Source organism: Pelophylax lessonae (genome assembly GCF_965119305.1).
Source record: "Pelophylax lessonae genome assembly, chromosome: 1".
NCBI lineage: Eukaryota > Metazoa > Chordata > Amphibia > Anura > Ranidae > Pelophylax > Pelophylax lessonae.
This window is the reverse complement of record NC_138768.1, coordinates 570,228,000-570,242,836: the sequence shown is the minus strand read 5'-3', so window position 1 is coordinate 570,242,836 and position 14,837 is coordinate 570,228,000. Positions and strand designations below refer to the sequence as shown.

The following is a 14,837-nucleotide window of genomic DNA, read 5'->3' as shown; positions in this document are numbered from 1 at the left end:
AATGCCCCCCCCCCCCCCAACCCAGTTGCATATACTTTTCCCTTACTCTCCCACCACTTCTTTTAGCCTCTGGAAAGAAGAAAATACTTTGTAAATAAAAAGGCTGCTGGGAACTTAAGTTTTTTTTAAAAAAGGAGCAAGGGCATTGCAAAGCCACCAGTAATGGCCCTTCTAATCCAGCTGAACTAAATTCAATAGCTATGCAATGCATGATGCTTTCAAAAAATTATCCTGGGCAAAAGTCACCATAATCTCATCGGAGCCATAAATCTTGAGCATACAGGATTTGCCTCAAATCTATGGTAGCAGAGAATCTGCTACACAGCTCATCCCGCATCTAGTAAAAGCTGAAATATTACATTTGGGTGGACTGACCAATTCAGAAAAAGAAAAGATAAGGGCACTGCATATATCAAACAGATTTTGAAATCAGATGCCTATTTTTTAGAAAATGTGTTTTTGAATTTAGCATCTGGAATCTAAATGATGTCTGTCTAAGCTTTTTATTTGTTCAATTTTTATGCAAAGTCTTATAGAGGCCAACATCAGCTTTTACCTCATACAACCTCAATTTATTTGAATGTATTTTCTATAAGGTTAACCAGGCAAAATGCCACAAAGTTCACAGTCTTTTCTATTTACAAGGTGGTTTCAGAGCCATTTACTTGCCAAATCCTATTTGGCATATAATATTCGAATGAGCCTTTGTTTAGTGATTATAATAGGAGTAACATATAGACCCAGACAAGGAAGAAAGAGTCCAAACTCTAGGGGATTCTAGAAGAAAACGTCACCTTTATTTAAATTATTAAAGATGCAAATAGTTCCTATTAGTTTGGGTAGTGATTGGGATTTACTGTAATTATCCTGGTGCATGTAATCTTTTGTTTGTGTAGTACAGAAACTGAAAAGTTCCTAATAAATGTTACTGCATCAGAACACAACAATGCATTCCAGCTCCTTTGAGATTCAAAAGTAAATAAAATTAAAATTCCTAGATTTAAATCCAGAAGTTGAATAGTAACAAGCAAGCTTTATTTAAAGTGAAACAGTACAAAGTATTGGATTCTGACATTGTACTGAGGATAAGTAAGAGAATTAATGTTTAGGTTTCAGAGAGGATTAACATGATTGTTACAGAGCAGGTTCCACATTCGTGCTGTTAGTGAATCCAACTTTACCGCCGATTTTGACCATGGGCCCGGCTAATGTTGTTGGATCAGAAGCAAAAAACTTTTACCATTTCAACTAAAGTGTTTACGTGTATGGTATAATCGAAACAAAAATAATATTTTGTCTTATATGTTTTTACCGTTATCGAATGATCACTATGAACATGGAAACAATCATATAAACAAGTTTATTCTATCAGTTAGTGGACAATTTGCTTTCGAAAGACTAATGATCTTCAGTCTACAAACGGCCAAAATTCTGTGCGTGTATGAGCAGCATTAGTTTAAGGCAGTGTTTTTTTACCTTTTTGTAGTCAAGGCACCCTTTAGAATTGTGAACGACCCCGGAGCACACCAGTCTGAGGACTTGTTCACACAAAGAGGTGTATCCGAGCCCCAGGGCTTGTTTGCACGTTCTATTTTTATTGCGCTGCTCTATGCTCGTGAAACACGCAAAAAAGGTGCTGACATGGATTTTTAAATAGGGCCCTACCAAAAAACATGGTACTGCAGGACCATGCGTTTAAGTGAGTGCAAACAAACATGCAATGGGTGGATGTGTAGGGGTGCCATTGAGAATTAAAGGCTCCCATGCACAACTGAAAAAGGCAACTAATTTTTATGTGATGCAGGAAAACAAGCAATTTCACACATTTTCCAAACTGTACCTGGTGTGAAAAAGCCCTAAAATGTAGTTTGGTAAGTGGTTAGTAGGCTGTAAATCCTCCCTCACCCCCCCCCCCCAAAAGAAAAATCCCCCATGTAGCACAAATCCTCCCTCCAAAAGATCCCCCCTCCTGACACCTTCTCCCTCATACCCCCTCTTTGCCCTTGCTACATCAAAATGAAACAAAGCCCTATGTACAGTCCAATCATGAGTTACTGTGTTGAGTTCTGTGTACAGAGAGACGGGAGACCATATCTCGTTCCTCCTCTGGGCTCTCTTCCCTTCTAAGCTGTTATCAAATTTTTGCCAGAAAAGCTGTACAGGCCGCCTGACCTTCCTTCCCCTTTGCAACTGATAACATCATCAGCTGGTAGGACGCGGGCAGACGGGCGGCTTACACGCTTTAACTTTTGCCAGCAAAATAAAGAAAACAGCATAGAAGGGAAGAGAGCCCGGAGGAGGAATGGGAAGTACTCTCCCTCCTCTTTGTACACAGAACTTAACACAGTTACCCTTTCATAATCAGAATGTACAGGGCTTTGTGTCATCTTGCCGGGGCACCCGTAGGAACTCTTTGTGGCACCCAAGGGTGCTGCAGCACCCCGGTTAAAAAAAAACTGGTTTAAGGGTTACATAGAGGTTTAGTGTGAAGGCCAGTATTGAGGTCGCAGGGAAGCATAGTTTTAGGTTCACAAGGAGATTTAATGTGTGGGTTGCAGGGAAAGTTAGTTTTAGGTTTAATGTTAGAGTTATAGGGAAGGATAGTGCTATGGTGTCAGGGAAGGCTAGTGTGAGGGTTGGTGTTGTGATTACACTGAGGATTAGTGTGAAGGTTCGTGTTATAGGGAGGATTAATTTGATAGTTCTTGTTAGGATTACAGACAAGGTTAGTGTCAGGATTACAGAGAGAGTCAGTGCTTCCTGGGGTTGGACTTTAAGATTATAGATAGGTAATATGAAGCTCACTGGTATAATTAGGGAAAGTTATTATTATTTTTAGGGTTAATGTGAGAGCAGGGGTTTCAGGAATGGTTAGTGTTAGGGGTTAAAGTAAGTGATAATTTAAGGATTACAGGGAGGGTTATTGTGAGGTTTGTGTTAGGGTTATTTTCAAAAATAATATTAGATGACAAAATCATTACATTACACTTTAGATACTAATATGTGGACAAATATAACAACATACTGTATATGCTGTTTTTTTCTAATTTAAAGAGAATTAAACTAAAATTGATAGATTAAACAATGATTCTAATTGTGTCACTATGGTACTGATTGTGTTTCTGCAGAACCATTCCTAGTTGTGTCAGCAATTACCGATTGCATCTTTCCAGAGACATTTCTGTTTTTCTGTCCTGTTATTTGGGGAAGTCTATTTTTCAATGCAGTTAAGAAATATTGGGGGGAGAAGAAGTATGCAAAAGATATTTGGGAGTGGGAAGTGGTGGTACAAGGTAGCTGGCCTAGAGATGAAAAATCTATATCCAGTTTTTGTTACCATGGTGCTATTTAGAGAGTATGTTGTAAAGCTCTATATGCATGTTACAATCTGGTTGTAAAATATACTTTAGATTTACCAACAACTATGCAAAGGGTCTGCCTGACTTGGCACAGAATAGTTGTTGAGCTCAGCTGGGTGCCAGTACATAGTTTTGGCCATTATTCAGTAAAGCTGGTTTACTTTTCCCTTCCTGTAATCCCAAACATTTCTGGGACACCTAGCTTTCCTTCTGCAACTATCATACATAAAGTAGTCAAGAGGGAAGCATAAACCTAGGTGATTCAAATTAAGCATGGGTTAAGATAAGTAAAGGTTTCTTTTCACTGGAAACTGCATGTCAAAAAGACCAGTAGACCCAGGCATATAGGTAGCTAAAGCAGTAAAATATGTAGACCTTTCCTGAAACAGTTAGGTATGGCATAAATAAAAAACTTAAGCTTGACTCTGTCTCTCTCGGTAGTGGAGCTGGACATTAAATTATCGTGCAAAGGAGGCAGGGGAGATGGGTCCAAACATGAATAAACCCCAACAAAGCCGGCACTAAGAGAAATATGAATCGCTGCTAATCTTGTCTTCTGAAAATGTTAGTTGCTCAGCTGTTTCAGCTGATTTCTAAGCTAGAATATTTCCAAAACAAACGCATAACTCAGTTTTGACTTCACTGTTGCAAGCTGTTGTTGGGTCGAAGACTAAAGGCCCGTACACACGTACCGATCGTCGGCAGACAAGCGTCTGCCGATCGTACGCTTGTTAGTATGATGCCTCCGACAGCCGTCATCGCACATTCTGCCGACAAGAATCTGTCATGCAAGCATTAAAATTTTTGTATGCCGACACCAGAGCGGCCGATTGTTCGCCAGTCAGTACAGAATTCGGCCGACAGACCGCAGATTTGCAAGACTGGGCATGCTCAGAAAAGAAAAAACACAGGGAAAGTTAACCATTACATGACATCACTTCTGCAGTCGGCTGTAGTCGGCGGACAAAATTCTTGTGCTGTCTTTGCACTTTTCAACAGACACCGACAGCCCGGGGACAAAAGACGGCCGATCGTTCGCCGACGATCGGTACGTGTGTACGGGGCTTAAGGAAGAATTGAAGGCAGAGTCAGCCATTCAGGTGCAAAATGACAGTGTTTGCACATATCCCACCTTACAGGCATGTATACATATACAGCCAGGCTCCATTGGCAACTTTGGTGTCGAGTGTTGTCAGAGTTTAAGCTGGCCAAACACTGCTGAATTGCCTGAAAATAAAGTAGAATTATAGGCAAAAACCTTTCCTTTTGGGATAGGGTAAGTGAGGATTAAAAACCGTTGTAAGGTTTAACTGGGCCATCTTTGTCTCATTTGGGGAGATTTCCCCTCTGTTACTTTTCTGGGGAGGATCCGAAACGTAGGATTTTCTTTTACTTTCACTTTCAATTAAAATGGTAAACAGGGCAAATAGAGAGGGTCGTTCTCCATAATGGAGGCACAGACAGCAATAAAGCCTGACAGATGTTCTAATCCCACTCCCCTCTATCCAAAACTAAGAAAAAAGTTTTGCCTTTAGTTATACTTTAATGCTTGGGTGTTCCTGCGAGCACCACCCAGCTCAGAAAAGTCAATTTAAAACTTGATTGAGCCAGGTGAAAACTATCAGCTGAACATTGACTGCATCCTATCAGTAGCCAGCAGTGGGGATTCCTCTATATGTGAGGTTTACCATGGATTGGGGAATCAATAGATTTTCCCTTGTTCAGGCTGTGCACCAAACATAAGAAATCTAGCTGTGTATGACTAGCTTTAGATAGATAAATGATGTAATGGAATCCTACCCCATATGACAGTGTTCAGGCCTAGTGATTGACCGTTGTTAGGGGGGGGGGGGGGTTGAGCTAGGTGAAAATCCTGATACTTTATCCCTAACGCTTATCTGACAACATCTTCTTAAGCGGAACTTCATCCTCTGCATTAACTTTGTATCATTCACCTTTCCCCCCTATGGTAGCAGAATTTTTTTTTTTTTTCGGTGGGGGAGAGGGGAAATAGGATTCTTGGGGACCCCTCTCCACACTTCCTTATTACTTGGTTTGGCAAGAATTACGTGTGCAGTGGTCACAACCCCCTGGAATATCCACATCATAAGTCCCAGGATGCTGCCGGGTACCCTACGGTGCTTGTACCACACAGGCTCATAAAGGGGCTTGACTGTCTATTAATGTTTTTTTCAGTTGCCTCTCTGATGATGCACAATAGCTCATGAATGCCACAACGGCGCCGCTGCACTACTCAGAGGAGAAAGCTGGCAACCCCTGGTGACATCAGAAGAAGATGTTGGTTTGGGACCAGATGTGCTGCGGCAAAGTGGTGGATCCGGAGGGAACAGCACTGGATCACTAGGCGTGTCAATGTGCATTATGTGCACAACTTGGCTTTACAGGTAAAATAGGAGGGGCAAAAAATAGGGATGGGGAGGGAGCAACGCTGTATTTTGGCCTAGGCCAACAAGGCCCAGGCCTGGGATGGCACTTTGCAAGGGGAGCGACAAAAAAGCCCTGCATGAAAAAAACAGCCTACTCCCATCTCCTGCACGAAAAGAGTCCCCACCACTTGCGGTACGGGCCGGACTGGGCCGGATGGCAGGGCCTTGGAGGTAAATTGGTCTGCCCCCCCCATAAAGCGGCCGCACTGCTGCCAGTACATAGTTACTCAGGTTGAAAAAAGACAAGTCCATCTAGCTCAATAAATAAAAAACAAAAAAAACAGTAAAGAAAACCCAACCATACAATCCCATATACACAATCCTATACACAATCCTATACCCGCAGTTGATCCAGAGGAAGGTGAAAAAAAACCAGCAGGAGGGAGTGAAGTTGAAATTGGTTTTCAGTTAGATAGTTAATAAAATATATGGATTAATGAGGACATTAAAGCCAAACAATCCAAGAAACCTAACTATCCCAGTGTTGCATGTAACAAATCCTAACAAGTGATATATCATACATACATCTACTGTGTACTGTATATACAAACTTGTGCAACTTACATGTTCTGTTTTCTATTACCAGCTCCAAGAAAGGGCAAAAAAATGACTGTATTCAAAAATATCTAGGAACTACTAGATATACACACTTAATGAAACAATGCCACCCAGTGGCAATATTTTAGTGGAAAATAGTTTGAAGCTTGCTAGTCGTTTGCCATCATGATATTCATACTCGTTAATCAGCAGAAAGAACCATTTATAGACATTCCTGAGCCATCACTCCTCTAATATCATTCCTGGTCTCCAAAGATTTCTAGCAATCGCTGATATATTTCTAAGAAAAAGTATTCTGATGCTAACTCAAAAGCTGTGTGATAAAAACATAAAATCATTGCTCCGAACAATGACTTTAGTGTTCGTCCACCCAAAACTAACATTTCACATTTTGGTGAAAGTTGAAGAATTATACTTTCATATAGTTTCCTATATCTCTTATGCCCCGTACACACGTGCAGATTATCTGAAGACTTTTGTCTGCAGACTTACCAAAACCATATAATATGAGGTCAAACCTAAACACTTTCAATTTGTATGCAATCCGGCAGGCCCTTGCACTACATAGAAAAGGTAAATCTGAAGACAAAAGTCTTCAGATAATCTGCACGTGTGTACGGGGCATTAGAGACCCAGTTGGCAAGATCTCTACACACCTGCCACAGCCATTAGGAAGGAGTCCCACTCTCCTAAAATGGGTGGGAACAGTAAAACTATATCAGGAGCTTAAGCTGGATACACACTATCCAACTTTTGTGGTTAGATTTCCTTCAGATTTACCTTTTCTATGTAGTGCAAGGGCCTGCCAGATTGCATACAAATTGAAAGTGTTTAGGTTTGACCTCATATTATATGGTTTTGGTAAATCTAAAGGAAAAAGTCTTCAGAAAATCTTATAGTGTGTATGGCCCATTAGCAAGGAAAATATACTTGGCAAATCTTTGGGAGTCCCAAAAAAAATAGGACAGCACAAACCCCATCATTTAAATTTTGAAAGATTGATCCTTTATATGAAAACTAATCACACAACAATCTACAGATAACACATGCCGAAAATGTACCTGGTGAAAGAAATTAAAAGACTTCCAGGTGCACATTAAACAATGATCTAACTCATTGCTTTGTCATTTGTACTCATTCATGTGAGCCTATATCCAGTGCCGCAAAGTATGGTAAATATTGTTTACCTTCCATTATTGTTCTTTCTGAAAACTTAAAAATTTTGAACAAGTAAACAACGATCTAACTACTGCATTCCTTCTCTATCCAAGCTTATAGATAACAAACCAACATGTCTCCATCTATAAATATATTACGGCAGAATTGAAAGACTATTCAATATTGTGGCACCTTCTGTAATGGTAAGATGGCACCATTCTTTTTGGCAACGTTCAGCGTTTGGCCAAGGCTTTTTTATCTTTCTTTCTTTCTTTCTTTTTTTTTTGTAGACAATAAACCCATGAAACTGCTTTTTGGACTGCCTATTAGCAGATGCTTGCTGGGCAAGTTAATGGAATTTTTATTTTGTTTTGGATAGAGTAGGGATCCTACGTCAGGTTTTTAGTGCCGTCTGTGTCCATCAAGTGAGAATCGCCCCTCTTTTTGTCCTAGGGACTATTTTCTCAGGGACACAAATTAATGGAATATACAACATGTCACGGTAGTGACCAGACAAGGCGATGAAGGGAAAATCATCCAATTTGTCATTTTTTCTGGTGACAGATAACTAAGAGGGGATTATCCTCACTGACAGGGGGTCTAACCATTCCCTACCACAGGTGTCAAACTGGTGGCCGTCCAACTGTTGCGGAACTACATGTCCCATGAGGCATTGCAAGGCTGACAGTTACAAGCAGGACTCCCACAGACAGAGGCCTGATGGGACTTGTAGTTCCGCAACAGATGGAGGGCCGCCAATTTGAAACCCCTGCGGGCCTACTCTATTAGAAAAATAAAATAAAATGTTGGCTAAATATACAGTTTAACACAGAGAGAAATGGAGGTTGCCATTGTTGATCATTTTCTGAAACCTTTTTTTTCTGGCAGTCTCTGGGTTTAAGCAATTATTATGCTTTGACCATTTGGGCAAAGCAACAGCTTTACTTTACCCCCCCCCCCCTCCTTATTCATGCCCTGTAGTATATACTGTACATGCTTTCCTTTTCTGCCATGCAGCTCTGTTTAGCGACATAAGCCTAATGAAATACCAAGTACTTCCAGGTAAAGAAAGCCATTCTAGTAACTTGTAGATCCCAGGGGGCTTTCCTTTAACTCCAAGCAGCTGAACAGAGCAGTGAGGAAATAACAGAAAGGTAACTTGTTCAACTTCAGTGACTCAAAAAATACGGAAGCCGATGGCCCATCATAACAGCCAGACAACTGGCATTTCCAGTTACAGAAGTCAGCAATGGCATCCTCTGCATTTCCCTTTTCCTAAGTCTATGTTCAAACCATGTGTTTGGCACATGAGTTGACTCACACTTTTAATGCATTTTAATGCATTGTGTATTTTTAATATTGGCCAATAAAAAAACTACTTATGCCTCGTACACACGCATCGATAGTTGGCCGTGAATTTTCGGCCAACGTCCGATCGTCCGATTTTCGGCTTGTTAGTATGATGCTTTCGACAACCGACTCCGACTTTTCGGCCGAATAAAATCTGGTGTGCAGGCTATAAAATTTTTGTTGGCCGTCACCACAGCGGCCGATTTTCCGTCAGTCAGTACAGATTTCGGCAGACAAAAATCTGATGAGCAAGACTGGGCATGCTCAAAAATGAAAAAACACACGGAAAGTAAACCATCACATGACATCACTTCTGAAGTAGATTTTTGTTGGCCGAGAAAATTCGTGTGCAGTCTAGAGCACATTTTAACCAACACAACAACACTGGACAAAAGTCGGCCGATCGGTCGGCCGATAATCGTTGCGTGTGTACAAGGCATTAGACTCCATTCACACCAGCGCGATTTGTCAGGCGACTTGTCAGCCTGACAAGTCGCGCTCCCTCGCGGTCCATTGACTGCTATAGGACCTGTTCTAATAGGAGCGACACAAGTCGCTCTGACTTAGAAAAAGGGTCCTGTACTACTTCGGGGCGACCTCGGAGCGACTTGCATAGACTTCCATTATGTGAAGTCCGTGCAAGTCGCTCCGAAGTCGTGGTGCATGGGAATGCACAAGTCGCCCCCGAAGTAGTACAGAGTCGTGCCGCCCCAGTGTGAACCGAGCCTTAGGCTTTTTACCAGGGGCTGAATTCATGCATTACAATTACCTTCTGTGAACCAATACACAAACTAAAAAAAAAAAAACGCACTGCAATGCAGTTCACAGACGTGAGTGGGCTTTATCTATTACATTGCCCTTGATGACCCATGCACTTTAGCACATTCCAAAGTGCAGGTTAACATGTAAATGTGTGAATAGGGCCTTATGCATACAAATTGGGATTGCATACAAATTGAAAGTGTTTAGGTTTGACCTCATATTATATGGTTTTGGTAAGTCTGCAGACAAAAGTCTTCAGATAATCTGCACGTGTGTATGGGGCATTAAGCTGGCCATGTTTTGTTTTTTCTGTTCAGCCAGCAGTTTGAAGAAAAGAAAATGACTACATTCCCTAATCCACACACTTGAGGTGAATGGGGGAATCACGCCTGCTAAGCTATTGTATTCTGACAGTGAGGAGACTTCCCCGCTATCTGGAAACACTGATCAGCACCACCAGCTATAGCCAATGGCGCTGATCAAGAGAACATTTTCTAACAGGCTGGTTGTACACAAGTCAGTCGATACATCGGCTTGTGTACAACCAGCCTGCCCATCCATTGATTTAAACTCCCTGCTGAACTGGACAGATTTTGTTTCATGTATGGCTGACTTTAAACTTGTTTGGGTCTTGGAAGTGGATGCAAGTGGATGTAAATTTGAAAGAACAGTGTAATTCTTTCACTCCTTAGTAAATCATTCCCCTCAGATGACTGCATTCTTTATATTTGTCTATAGCTTCTTAGGATATTTGCATTTCTTGTAGAAGAAATCAACAATTGTTCCAAATGTCATTGAATGCTCTTACCTATTCGAGTGTTTCCTTCATTGCCAGCCTGAAAAGAAAAGACAGACAGAGAACATTAGTTTTATTTAACTGTTTGGACAGTTCACGGTTAACAGTACACTGCATGCTCTGTGCTGAGCAGAAAACCAAAATTGCTGCAGGCAACTTTTAAGTTTACTGGTGGGTTTTTCCTAGCTCAATAAACATCTGTCTTACCACCTATAGTCCATGGGCTTTCATAATGTGTTTAACATAGATAGGTCAACCCAAGAAAGCTCAGCAATGACTACACTATTCAATAAATCACTGAGGCTGAGCCAACAAATCCAGTAGCCAAAGGCCTTAAAATTAATTAACTATTCCTGTGGGTGCTTCAGACTTCTGGTGGAAAAATCAATCACATCCTGTTAATTCATGAATATATTTTCTAACAGTGTAACTGGCTGAAAACAAAGCCAGATACCAAATGCACCAAACTTATAGTAACTTGTACCATGAATAGAACATTCGTACATTTTATTTTCTTTATGGTTAAAGGGTCAGTCCACGCAGTGGCGTAGCGTGGGTTGTCAGCACCCGGGGCAAGGCAAGTAATTTGCGCCCCCTAACCCGACTTTGAGGTCACAAAAGTGTGAAAGGGGCCTTCAGTAATCAAGGTACAGCGTGCCCCCTTTCAATGCAGAGAGACCAGCGTGCCCCCTTTCAATGCAGAGAGACCAGCGTGCCCCCTTTCCATGCAGAGAGACCAGCGTGCCCCCCTTCAATGCAGAGAGATCATCGTGCCCCCTTTCAATGCAGAATGACCAGCGTGCCCCCTTTTAATGCAGAATGACCAGCGTGCCCCCTTTCAATGCAGAGAGACCAGCGTGCCCCCTTTCAATGCAGAATGACCAGCGTGCCCCCTTTCAATGCAGAATGACCAGCGTGAGATGGCATAGGTGAGGCTTGGCTTGCAACGCCACCCCACCCTACACCAATGGACAGGTGAGGCACAGTCCAGCCCCGCCCGACCCGCCATTTTCAGCCATAGGGCGGCCGCGCTGGACTTATCCCAGCCTAAAGATGGAGGCAGCCGCAGACAGTGTGTGAACTGTGTATGTCAGAGTCAGACAGACAGAGTGACACTGCGGATGCGCCCCCCCCAGATGTTGTGCCCGGTGCGGCCGCCCCCCCCCCCTGCTCCCCCCACGCTACGCCACTGAGTCCACCCAAAAGTTGTATTTTAGCTATAGGTGGAGCCTAGTGGTCAGCCCTAGTCTTGGAGCAAGATCTCCCTGCCATAATTCCCATTTTGATCCTGTCCCTCTAAAAGATTTATGTGTTTCCACCCATCTTTTTGCATTCCAGCACCTCCAGTTACGTTCTCCATAATGTAAAGCAAATAAAAGTCCAACCAGTAAAGTAGGAACATGGCCCCAGCAGGTGTGCAGACTTAAAAACTCAAGTGCAGTGACCTCACCAGTGAAGTTTCCAAGAGTTTTAAGAAACTATCACGTCAACTACCAAAAACTGAAATGCCAGCTTTGAGCGGATCAAGACTTTAAAATCGAAATTAAACCATGGTTGAAGGTATCATCGTGGGCAAAGAACTTCAGAACATGTGAAACTGAACTTGTCAGGTAGGGGGAGCCTGTAGTCCGGATCTGTCAAGTAGTCTACATCTTGATACTGACACGTGTAGCAGCTACTCTCCGTTATACTTAAACATGACCATCCTATGCCTATTTTTGCAGAGATCTCCATTATCTGCTAACAGATGAATGCACCTGAGACAAACTTAGCATTCAGAAGAATATACTTTTCATTGTGGCTGATTTACCAAAGTTTAAGCAAAGAATAAACAGAGCTGTTGTTCCTGATACCCAGTTTTTAGGTCCTTTAATAAATGGCACTGTGAGACATTAAGGAAGTCATCAGTTGCTATGGGTGGCATATGCATGTCTTTGGGCTTATGCAAATTGACTTTGTTTTTTAGCATCCTAATTTAATTTGGAGTACACATTAATCACAAGCCTACAAATTTTAATTTACCTTAAATGTGTGCAATTTTGTGGATTGAGATCAATGCTTGAATTGTCAAAAGTTTCTCCACTACAGCCAAATGCAGCTTACACCTGGGACTAGAAGGTTAAGCCCTCAACTATGTTTGTCCGAGCACGTGCCTTCATGTAGCGTGACGTTGAACCGCAAAGGCAACGTTCAGAAAAAAAATTACATCTACGCAAGTTCTAATCCAATTTTTAAACAGCCTGAGTAATGCTACTTCTGAAACTTATCATTGAGCCATTAGTAGCATCTTTATAAAATGTATAATCTTTATATGTGTCAAATACACAAGTCCCTTGGCTTAGGTAATCCAATATGACAAACCATCACTAAAACGGTATTTAATATAATCCATATTGTTAAAAAAGCAGCACAAATCTGAGCAAAGAAAAATTTCAAACTAAAATTTACTAAAATTTGACTTACCTGTTCAGCTGAAGTCTTGCAGTCTATCAGAGCCACAGCTACTATAAACCAAAGTGACAGAAGAACCATCACGAGTCCGGTAATGTCTACAGCTAATCCTCCACAAAAATGTGTTCGCACACAAAAAAAATAAAAAGAAAGACGCTTTAAGGAATAGATCTAAAGAGATTTCATCAGGAGCACATCTGAATGAATCAATGTACTTCTTCTCTTATTCTTGCTTGCTTCTGCACTCAGGTCCCTAAGGACCAGTCTCTAGGTTGGGACTTTTGAATGGGAGTGTCGTGGGGTACTTCTAACGCAGGTCCTGAGAAGTAGACAAGACTTGTCAAATGAAAAGAATGAATACTAAGAAATGGGGGTCCTTTAGCAGGAAGTTTTTTTTTTTCCAGTCTGAGTGTTACTTTAATAGGTGAGAAGAGCTTAAGTTGAACTAGCCCTTTAGAATCAGACGGGGAGGAAGGCAGGCAGTCAGAACTTTTCAGCCTGCTTCTTTGGAATATGTGCCCTAATTTAAAGTTCAAACTCTCTTGCCCAGGATAAATAAAGGAGGTATATAAAAGGTGTTTACAACTGTAAACTTTCCAGTTAAAGCAGCAACTAAAAAGGAGATCTATATGTAAAAGAGCAAAAAAGAAAGCAAAGCCTGCAAGAGGAAGAGGAGGAGGGAAAGGGAGAGAGTCAATGTGTGACTCTATTGCTCAGAGAGCTGTCTGCTTTCCCCCTGCAGCCTCCCAAAGATCTAATACGGGTCTGGCAGACACCTCCCCCAGAACACGTCAACCTCCCCCCCTCCTTCTCCTGTGTGAAACAATCCACAGATGCAAATCATCAACTAACTGCTGGGATACAGTGGATTCTTACAGAACACAACTTTCATGATCCTTTGGAAATGACAGTATGCACCCTGGCTGGCACCACTTAGCCCTGATTTTAAATATATCAGCAAATGATAGTGTGACTGTGTCTGACTTCACTGATTTAAAGTCGGGTCAGAATAAAGATTTTAGTGTATTCCGCTTTAAAATCTACGCTAATCTTTTCATAGATCCATCGCCCTAGTGGAGAGACTTGTATTATTCTTTCTTTTGACATAATGGGGGAAATTTACTGAACAATAGCTGGATAAAAGACCTTGGAAATTTACTGAAACTAATGCACACAGAATCAGGTACAGCTGTGCATAGTAGCCAATCAGATTCTTACTTCAGCTACATTTTTTCGATGATTTCAATACTTCTACTTTTTTTTGTGCTGCATAGTTACTCACAGAGTTGTATAAAGTACTCGAAACCCATACTTGAGTAAAAGTACAAGTGCTCGATCAAAAAGTGACTTGAGTAGAAGTGGAAGTGCTCAATTAAAAAGTGACTTGAGTAGAAGTACTAAAGTATTCAACATTTTTTGTACTTAAGTATTGCAAGTAGTTTTTTTTTAAATTTTGCTACTCAAGTACTGAAAGTAAAAGTAGCAGTAGTTTTGAAAAAAAAATTTCATCCGATCTCTCATAGAAGAGAGCAGGGCTCTGACAGGTCTGTCTCTGCAAAGTAAGCCAAGACGGAACTGTCATCCGCCTGCTCAGCGGGGATCAGCGGATCGATCCCCGGTGAGCAGAGTTGTATAAAGTACTCAAAACCCATAAATGCTACTCAAGTACTGAAAGTAAAAGTACCAGTAGTTTTGAAAAAAAAGAAGTCAAAAGTTTGAACATCATATTGTTTTTTATTATTTCAAATGCAGCTTTTATTTATACATACAGTAGCATTTATTTTCGTATGCGCTGATAATACACATGTTTTGAGCTTCATGAAACCTGCCATCTACTGTTCTGGCAGTGGTAATTTTTATAATAGTAATGAGTAACCAGAGATGTATAGTAACTAAGTAGAACTACTTCACTACTGTACTTAAGTACCGAAAGGCGGTATCTGTACTTTCCTAGAG

The 14,837-nt window shown here is 41.3% G+C and overlaps 1 protein-coding gene across 1 annotated transcript in view; it reads right to left on the bottom strand.

The window, feature by feature from the left end:
- Positions 1–12,996, bottom strand: part of ADAMTS3 (ADAM metallopeptidase with thrombospondin type 1 motif 3) — a 264,587-nt gene extending 251,591 nt beyond the window's left edge. The window contains exons 1-2 of the mRNA XM_082244160.1: positions 12,894–12,996; positions 10,443–10,470 (exon numbers count right to left, since the gene is read on the bottom strand). Coding sequence (XP_082100286.1) covers positions 10,443–10,470; positions 12,894–12,962 — 97 coding nt within the window. The 5' untranslated portion in view covers positions 12,963–12,996. The remainder of the gene's footprint in view (positions 1–10,442; positions 10,471–12,893) is intronic.
- Between the last annotated feature and the right edge of the window lie 1,841 nt (positions 12,997–14,837).